At 44.2% G+C, this 10000-nt stretch overlaps 1 protein-coding gene across 5 annotated transcripts in view; it reads left to right on the forward strand.

The window, feature by feature from the left end:
- sema5bb (sema domain, seven thrombospondin repeats (type 1 and type 1-like), transmembrane domain (TM) and short cytoplasmic domain, (semaphorin) 5Bb) overlaps nt 1–10000 on the forward strand; it is a 49071-nt gene that overhangs the window by 25560 nt on the left and 13511 nt on the right. For all 5 annotated transcript variants that reach the window (XM_026998800.2, XM_026998801.2, XM_035524793.1 and 2 more), the window contains 8 exons: nt 604–666; nt 1044–1356; nt 1521–1806; nt 2914–3049; nt 3578–3785; nt 5628–5835; nt 7232–7349; nt 8876–9060. In XM_026998800.2, the coding sequence (XP_026854601.2) occupies nt 604–666; nt 1044–1356; nt 1521–1806; nt 2914–3049; nt 3578–3785; nt 5628–5835; nt 7232–7349; nt 8876–9060 (1517 nt within the window). The remainder of the gene's footprint in view (nt 1–603; nt 667–1043; nt 1357–1520; nt 1807–2913; nt 3050–3577; nt 3786–5627; nt 5836–7231; nt 7350–8875; nt 9061–10000) is intronic.

Here is a 10000-nt window from a genome sequence, read left to right on the forward strand (position 1 = left end):
CCCGAGGAAAGAGGCGGTGGTGTCTCAGTGGTTAATGGACTGGACTGGTAATCAGAAGGTTGCTTGTTCAAGTCCCACCATTGAAAGGTTTCCATTGACCCTCAATTACGCAAGTTATGCTCAGTCAGAGTTGTAAGTTGCTTTGGATAAAAGTGTCAGATAAATGATGTGATGTGAGGAGTGTACTCAGAAGACCAGGAAGTGACTGCTGGTTATTTGAGTGGGGCAGAGCTCTGTGAGAGGGTAATGGAGGACGTCGGCATTTCTGGAGCTGACGAGAGGTTTTTCTGTTTCGATGTTCATCTGTATGCATTTACAAACCAAACTCACACACATACATTCACACATACACACATGATGAATTGGCATGTGGTGTCTGAGTTAGCCACTCTGTGATAAAACTAGAGTTACACTTTCTGTGAGGTGAGATCTCTGAGGTGAACTCTCTTTGAGGTGAGATCTCTGTGAAAACAATCCACTCATTTGTCCTCAAGTTTGAACAGTGAAAAGATTCCCTCAGTGCTACTGTGTTATCCCACCCTGTATGTGTGTGTGTGAACTGTGTGTTTGGTGTAACTGTGTATTGTCTTATTTCTGTTATAGGGTACCGAGTGGGGGGTAGATGAAGAGACACGGAGGTCCTGTCAAAGCAAAGGAAAGACAGAGGTGAGAGACGTGGAGGGGTATCAGTGTGGCGGGGTATCAGTGTGGGTGGGGTATCAGTGTGACGGGGTATCAGTGTGGGCGGGGAATCGGGGGGGTATCAGTGGGGGGCGTATCAGTGTGGGCAGGGTATCAATGTGTGTGTGTGTGTGTGTGTGTGTTTGGGGTGGGGGGTTACCAGTGGGGGTGGGGTGTCTGGGGGCCATTGCTAGGATTTAACAGAACTCTCTAGAAGTGTTCACAAGGGGTTGGGTGTGTAAAATTAATCACAACCATTTATTGACACCCTAACCCTTCTCTCTCTCTCTCTCTCCCTCAACCTTCTCTCTCTCCCACTCTCTCTCTCCCACTCCCTCTTTTCCTCTCTCTCTCTCTCTCAGGAGGAGTGTCAGAATTATGTGCGTGTGCTTCTGCTGACTGGTGTACGTCTCTTCACCTGTGGCACAAACGCATTCTCGCCCACCTGCACCACACGCCCCCTCTCTGACCTCGCCCAGGTGGTCCACACGGTTAATGGGGTCGCCCGCTGCCCCTACGACCCGAGGCACAACTCCACTGCCATGGTAACGGAGAGTGGCGAGTTCTACGCTGCTACCGTCATCGACTTCTCTGGCCGAGACCCTGTGATCTACCGCAGCATGGGCAGTCGGCCTCCGCTGCGTACGGCCCAGTACAACTCCAGATGGCTGAACGGTAACACATACTGGACACGCAGTCTCACGCACACAACCCTAACACAGGAGGTTACGAACACCCCAGCGCTGAGGGTAGCCAGATACTTCTCACTCTCTCTCCCCCTCTCACTCTGCCTCTCTCACTCTTTCTCTCCCTCTCTGCCCCCCTCTCTCTCTATCCAGAGCCTCACTTCATCTCTGCGTATGAGGTGGGCCACTTCACCTACGTGTTCTTGCGTGAGACAGCTGTGGAGCAGGATTGTGGGAAGGCCGTGTTCTCGCGTGTGGCTCGCGTGTGCCAGAATGACGTGGGTGGGCGTTTCCTCCTGGAGGACACGTGGACCACATTCATGAAGGCGCGTCTGAACTGCTCCCGCACGGGCGACGCCCCCTTCTACTACCATGAACTGCAGAGCACCTTCTACCTGCCCGAGCAGGACCTGATCTACGGCGTCTTCACCACCAACGCGTCAGTCAGTCCTCCACCCCTCCCCTCCTCTCTCTCTCTCCTCCACCCCTCCCCTCCTCTCTCTCTCTCCTCCATGCCTCCCCTCTCTCCTCCACTCCTCCTCTCTCTCTGATCCATCTGTTCTCTCTTGTTTTGTATCAGTTTCTCTCTCTTTCTGTCAACTGAGGTACTAATTCATTTCCTCAGAGTGGCAGATAATAATTGTCTTCTTAATTGTTCGATGTTGCTGCAGGTAATTTCAGAAATACATTTTGAAACTGCTATTATTTATACAGGACTAATGTTAATCCACGACTAATGTTAAAACATGACTAATGTTAATCCATGACTAATGTTAAAACATGACTAATGTTAATCCACGACTAATGTTAAAACATGACTAATGTTAATCCATGACTAATGTTAAAACATGACTAATGTTAATCCACGACTAATGTTAAAACATGACTAATGTTAATCCACGACTAATGTTAAAACATGACTAATGTTAATCCACGACTAATGTTAAAACATGACTAATGTTAATCCACGACTAATGTTAAAACATGACTAATGTTAATCCATGACTAATGTTAAAACATGACTAATGTTAATCCACGACTAATGTTAAAACATGACTAATGTTAATCCACGACTAATGTTAAAACATGACTAATGTTAATCCATGACTAATGGTAAAACATGACTAATGTTAATCCACGACTAATGTTAAAACATGACTAATGTTAATCCACGACTAATGTTAAAACATGACTAATGTTAATCCATGACTAATGTTAAAACATGACTAATGTTAATCCACGACTAATGTTAAAACATGACTAATGTTAATCCACGACTAATGAGGTTGCCTAGAAGAACAGCATTTAATATGCTGTCCTGCAGTCAGACATCTGTCTCACTGCCGCCTGTCTCTCTGTGGTCAGACATCTGTCTCACTGCTGCCTGTCTCTCTGTGGTCAGACATCTGTCTCACTGCCGCCTGTCTCTCTGTGGTCAGACATCTGTCTCACTGCCGCCTGTCTCTCTGTGGTCAGACATCTGTCTCACTGCCGCCTGTCTCTCTATGGTCAGACATCTGTCTCACTGCTGCCTGTCTCTCTGCAGGAACAGCATTGCTGCATCTGCCATCTGTGCATTCAACCTCAGCGCCATTTCTCAGGCCTTCAGTGGCCCCTTCCGCTACCAGGAGACCCTGCGGACAACCTGGCTTTCCACCCCCAACCCCCTGCCCAACTTCCAGGTGCAGAATTTCCCCACTTCTGATCACAGTTAAACTTTTTCTTTAGAGCCGCAGGGTTTCACACATCAGCTCCTGGACAACGTTAATATACTGGCATCATATAACAGAATCCTTGCCAATACACTCAAAACCATGATTGAATCGTGAATGAATCATGAACGAATCGTGAAAGAATTCTGACTGAATCATGAATGAATCACATGGTCACTCAGTGGTTAAGGTACTTGACTAGTAATCAGAAGGTTGCTGGTTCAAGTCCCACCACTGCCAAGTTGCCACTGTTTGCCCCTGAGCAAGATCCTTAACCTGCAATTATTCAAGTTGTACTCAGTCATAATTGTGAGCTAAATTCCATAAATGTGAATGCATGTTGCTCTTCTGTTATATGCTAAATGTGAATGAATTGTGAATGAGTCGTCCTGTCCCTTCTCAAGTCCTCAGATGTATCTCTCCTTCTGTCCTGCTCTCTCGCCATGCCTCCTCTTGTTTGCTCTGTCTGTTCTATTCTCTCTCTCCGCTTCATCTCAGTGTGCTACGGTAGGTGACGGGGGTCCAGGGGGGAATCTGACGGAGCGAAGCCTGCAGGATGCCCAGCGGTTAGTGTTGATGAGTGAGGCGGTGCAGCCTGTGTCCACAGACCCGCTTGTCAGCCAGGGCGGCGTACGCTTCTCCAGGCTGGCCGTGGACGTCGTGCAGGGACGTGACACGCTTCACCACGTCCTCTATATCGGCACAGGTGAGGTGAGACACCGAGGGACTTCGCCCTCTACAGACTCCTGCAACACTTGCTTGGTAAACTGATTAGGGGCCTATAATACACTAGTATATTAAAAAGACTTATTTTAGACTCTCTAAGAGACATAGAGTCACACACACACCTGGACACAGAGGTGTTTACCTTTAGCACATTTTAAACATAACACAGATATTTTTAGCACAGTTTAAACATAGCACAGATATTTTTAGCACAGTTTACTGCCAAGAATGAAGTAGCTCAGAATATCTGCTGAACCATCGAAACCAGAGATTTGAGTCTTTCTGAAACATGGTTACATAAGTCTGTTTCCTGTATTGACTTTTGGCAAGGTTGGATGTCTAAAGGTGGACTGGAATTTTATTGAAGACCACCAGTGCTGTGTTGCCTTAGAAAAGTGTTACCAAGCAATTTGCTTTATTAAACTATCAAACAACTAACGCCTCTGTTGGGGACTGTTTGGACCGATGTCTTGGCACCTTCTGATCTGAGATGATCTGAGCTGGACACACGTGATCCTAATATTCCGGTTAAGGCTAAAGCTGATTGGTGTTATTTTTATTAATTCACCACATTGGTATCATTTTGGTGTGTTTTATAATGTCCTTAGTGTTCACTGTTTTAGTGCTTGTGTTCGTAAAGGTCACTCTGGTAAATTGCCTAGACAAATTAGTCAAAGTTTTCAAAACATTGTAACATTGAAGTGCTGAACCTGGTAGAGGTGACCTAGCACAGAGTCAGTCTGATACCTACTGTGATTTATCATATCACTTCTTGGTTTTATTGTGATTTGGCAGCGTTGCTTGGTAAAGAATGTCGTACTAGATCTCTGACAAAGGCAAATATCATCAGATCTGGAACGAGGCAATGCAAATAGTTGAAATTATTTTAAAGATTAAATTCATAAATACTTTTTAGAAAATATTGAGACAATTAGAAAATAGCTCTTCAGACATGGCTTTGTCAGTCAGAACAGATAATAATCTGGTTACCAACAGCAATTGCATCACATCTTTTCAGTCATTGTTTAGAAAGTCTGGGCATGTCTCTGAGTCTACTCACTGTAGCTGTCGAGGCCCCTTCACCCTGTGCCAGTTCATACCCCCCTTCAGTGACTTGTTTTGTACCTGTGTCTTGTTTGGATAAACCCTCGCACATGATTGGACTTGGTCTCTCCCTGAAGGGTTTTAAGGGAGCTTCTCTCTTTGGACCACAGAAAGCCACCTGGGTCAGATGGATTTGCCCTGTTCTGTTTTATAATTTCACTCTAATCATTGCAGCACCTCTAACAGAGATTAGTAACGGAGTAACAGAGATTTTTAATCTCTAACAGAGATTAGCAACAGAGTAACATATTTTTAATCTCTAACAGATTTTTAATCTTTAACAGAGATTAGCAACAGAATAACAGATTTTTAATCTCTAACAGAGATTAGCAACAGAGTAACAGAGATTTTTTAATGTCTAACAGATTAGTAACAGAGATTTTTCATCTTTAACAGATTAGCAACAGAGTAACAGAGATTTAATCTCTAACAGAGATTAGTAACAAAGATTTTTACTCTCTAACAGAGAGCAGCAACGGAGTAACAGAGATTGTTAATCTCTAACAAATTAGTAACAGAGTAGCAGATTTTTAAATCTCTAACAGAGATTAGTAACAGAGATTTTTAATCTCTCCGTTTGAGCTTCTGAACCTCCTGCCAATGGAAAGCAGCTGTTGTTCGTCCTCTTTTGTGTGACACGGTCGGACATAAATTCTATTTCCTCAGCACTCAGAGGCTATGACCATAACTTTTTGTCTGCTCTTTTTCATCCAATCAGAACATGGCACAATTATAAAGGCACTCTCCATATCCAATAAGAGTCTACGTGGGTGTTACCTTGAAGAGATGAATCTCCTTCCAGAAGATCAGCGAGAGCCAGTCCTCAATCTGCAGCTCCTGCAAAGTGACAGGTCCCTGTTTGTAGGGCTAAGGAGCAGAGTTCTGAAGGTCCCATTGGAGAGATGCTCCACGTATGAAAGTCAAAGGTGAGGCCACACACACACACACACACACACAAACACAAATGCAATGCTTATACTTTGTGCAGAATCTTTAAAAGCTATGGTAATGGATCTGTCCTCTGAAGCACTGCTACTAACAAGCTCTACTCCTTAACGATCTTTTAACCCCTTAATGAGCTCTACTCCTTAACGATCTTTTAACTTCTTAACAAGCTCTTAACTCCTTAACGAGCTCTATTCCTTAACGAGTCCAAATGTAACAGCATGAGGATTGAGCTGTTTTGCTGCACATAACTGGAAAAAACTGCCAGAAGATCTTAGATGTGCCCCAAACGTAGAAACATGTACATTCAGGTTAAAAACTTTCTCTTTCCATGTGGCCATGATGGAGCTCTAAAATGTGCACTAGACGTCAGTTCTTAAATGAGACAGGAGACAGGCAACCACAGTAATGAGGCTTAATAAGTGAGTGTTTCATATGTGTGTGAGTGTTTCATGTGTGTGTGTTTCATATGTATGTATGCACGTGTTTCACTATCAAACACATATTCCACTCTAATCCAAAAACTCTGTGGCTGCTGCCATTCTAATCCGACAAAGATTACCTGTAATGTGAGACTTTCAGAGACAGTTTCACTTTCAGAGTCAGATTTTGTGTGTCAGTATATGTGTGCGATTTTGTATGTGTGTGTGTGTGTTCTCAGCTATCCAGAACATATGTGTTACAGATGTCTCATTCTGTCAGTTTGTTATTAGATGCTGCGACTCACTGGTGTGTGACAAAGACCCTGCTGTGTGTGTGTGTGTGTGTATGTGTGTGTGTGTGTGTGTGTGTGTGTGTGTTGTGTGTGTGTGTGTGTGTGTTGTGTATGTGTGTGTGTGTGTGTTGTGTGTGTGTGTGTGTGTGTTGTGTATGTGTGTGTGTGTGTGTGTGTGTGTGTGTGTGTGTGTGCGTCTGTGTGTGTGTGTGTGTGTGTGTGTGTGTGTGTGTGTGTAACTGCCATCTTAGACTATTCTGCTGTCACATTCACACGTCTACTGGGATACTGAGAGAAACTGAACTGAGAACAACACACCGCTTCCACGATAACAGATTTAAATGGATCAATCTGTGATTGTCTCCTCACAACCTCAGCAAAGGACCAATCAATTCTAATGAAATAAACAGATATAAACAGGGACTGCAATGGGTTTCATAACGTGGTGAATTTGGTGCGCATGTTAACGCTATCACTCCTACCCGTGCAAAAATATAAAGGGACTTGGAGGATGTGTGTATGTGTCCTTGTGCATGTTGTTTAAGCACTTTCATATAATTAAATAACAACAAGCTTTTTGCAATGTTAATTTGTGTGTGTGTGTGTGTGTGTGTGTGTGTGTGTGTGTGTGTGTGTGTGTGTGTGTGTGTACTTTCCTGTAGGAAATGTCTGGGTGCGAGGGACCCCTATTGTGGGTGGGACAGGAAGCAGAAACGCTGCACTACAATTGAGGACAGTTCCAATATGAGCCAGTGGACCCAGAACATCACGCAGTGCCCTGTAAGACCCTAACCCTAACTCCTTTAGTGTGTAAGACCCTAACCGTAACCCCTTTAGTGTGTAAGACCTTAACCGTAACCCCTTTAGTGTGTAAGACCCTAACCCCTTTAGTGTGTAAGACCCTAACCCTAACCCTTTAGTGTGTAAGACCCTAACCCTACCTCTTTTAGTGTGTAAAACCCTAACCCCTTTAGTGTGTAAAACCCTAACCCCTTTAGTGTGTAAGACCCTAACCCTAACCCCTTTAGTGTGTAAGACCCTAACCCTAACCCCTTTAGTGTGTAAGACCCTAACCCCTTTAGTGTTTAAGACCCTAACCCAAACCCCTTTAGGGTCTAACACCCTAACCCAAACCATTTTAGTGTCTTAAGACCCTAACTGTAACCTCTTTAATGTCTAAGACCCTAACCCTAACCCTTTTACTGTGTAAGACCCTAACCCTAACCCCTTTAGTGTGTAAGACCCTAACCCTAACCCCTTTAGTGTGTAAGACCCTAACCCCTTTAGTGTGTAAGACCCTAACCCCTTTAGTGTCTAAAACCCTAACCCCTTTAGTGTGTAAGACCCTAACCCAAACCCCTTTAGGGTCTAACACCCTAACCTCAAACCATTTTAGTGTCTTAAGACCCTAACTGTAACCTCTTTAATGTCTAAGACCCTAACCCTAACCCTTTTAGTGTGTAAGACCCTAACCCTTTAGTGTGTAAGACCCTAACCCTAACCCCTTTAGTGTATAAGACCCTAACCCCTTTAGTGTATAAGACCCTAACCCCTTTAGTGTTTAAGACCCTAACCCAAACCCCTTTAGGGTCTAACACCCTAACCCAAACCATTTTAGTGTCTTAAGACCCTAACTGTAACCTCTTTAATGTCTAAGACCCTAACCCTAACCCTTTTAGTGTGTAAGACCCTAACCCTAACCCTTTAGTGTGTAAGACCCTAACTTTAACTCCTTTAGTGTGTAAAACCCTAACCCCTTTAGTGTGTAAGACCCTAACCCTAACCCCTTTAGTGTGTAAGACCCTAACCCTAACCCCTTTAGTGTGTAAGACCCTAACCCCTTTAGTGTTTAAGACCCTAACCCAAACCCATTTAGGGTCTAACACCCTAACCCAAACCATTTTAGTGTCTTAAGACCCTAACTGTAACCTCTTTAATGTCTAAGACCCTAACCCTAACCCTTTTAGTGTGTAAGACCCTAACCCTAACCCTTTAGTGTGTAAGACCCTAACTCTAACTCCTTTAGTGTGTAAGACCCTAACCCCTTTAGTGTGTAAGACCCTAATCCTAACTCCTTTAGTGTGTAAGATCCTAACCCTAACTCCTTTAGTGTGTAAGACCCTAACCCTAACCCCTTTAGTGTGTAAGACCCTAACCCTAAGCCCTTTAGTGTGTAAGACCCTAATCCTAACTCCTTTAGTGTGTAAGACCCTAACCCTAACTCCTTTAGTGTGTAAGACCCTAACCCTAAGCCCTTTACAAGCTCAGTGTTTTTCTGTCATTCTTCCTGATTCTAATTTCTACAGGAACAAAACCTCACTCAAGATGGCAACTTTGGCCCATGGTCACCATGGCAGTCTTGTAGCCATGACGATGGGGGGGAAAGTACGAGTGCCTGCCAGTGTCGCGCTCGTGTTTGTGATAACCCCGCCCCTCGCTGTGGGGGGGCGGAGTGTGAGGGACCCCTGATAGAGGTGGCCAACTGCTCCAGGTATAACACCCTCAATATGAATAATCCCAGCTGCTCTGAGTATAGGAGGTACAGGTATGATAGTCCTAGTATCATATGATCTGTGGTAGAACGCTCAAAATCATAACATCACCATGTATAGATTGAAGATTTAAAAAAAAAACATCACCACCTGCTCAAGGTACCAAACCATAAATACCTTAAGTAAGTACGTTTTGACTTATGAACCATGTTTAAAACAGCAGGTCTGTTTTGGTGCTGTAGAGAGTCATTCCTGCTCATTATATACAGGTATACAGGTATCCCAACATTCTTAGAATATCTCATTCTGCTGTTTACAAAGTCTCAAGTATAGAAATATGTTTATGTTTGGCATTGAAAACATACACAGAGCAAAAACAGTGGGAATCCTGTTGGGATCTAAGTATCATATCAGTACCTGGTTTTAGTCTGTTTTAGTTAGGACAGGTACGTATCATCACCTGGTCTAAACAGCAATACCAAGTCCTCAATACCACATCAGCACCTTGCAAGACAGCAGGTGTAGACAGAAGAGGAGAGGAACCGGCACGGAGCCGTGAGGAACCTCCGTGGAAAGTGTGTCTGAAGCAGGTGTGGGACCCCTAATGTCACCTGATATGACTGTCCTGCTTTCACAATGGCTGTGAATGTCCAAGTACTTGAGAAGGGATCACAAGGGATTATTCAGGATGGAAGTGTGCCAGTGTGTGTGTGTGTGTGTGTGTGTGTGCGTGTGTACTTTTGCTGTCTGCTTTAGCTCACTCCCTTATGATTAGTGTTCTGCATCTCTGCCATGTGAATGTTGTAGTTATTCATATAATGTCCCCCATGCTGTGTGATCACGACTGTCTGGAGGAACATGAGATTTCTGGGAACAGCAGGCAGGTGAAGAGACAAACGTCATCTGGGAGCAGCTGGGCTATTTTCACCTGGTATATGT

This window comes from Electrophorus electricus, chromosome 3 (genome assembly GCF_013358815.1).
Source record: "Electrophorus electricus isolate fEleEle1 chromosome 3, fEleEle1.pri, whole genome shotgun sequence".
In the NCBI taxonomy this organism is placed as follows: domain Eukaryota; kingdom Metazoa; phylum Chordata; class Actinopteri; order Gymnotiformes; family Gymnotidae; genus Electrophorus; species Electrophorus electricus.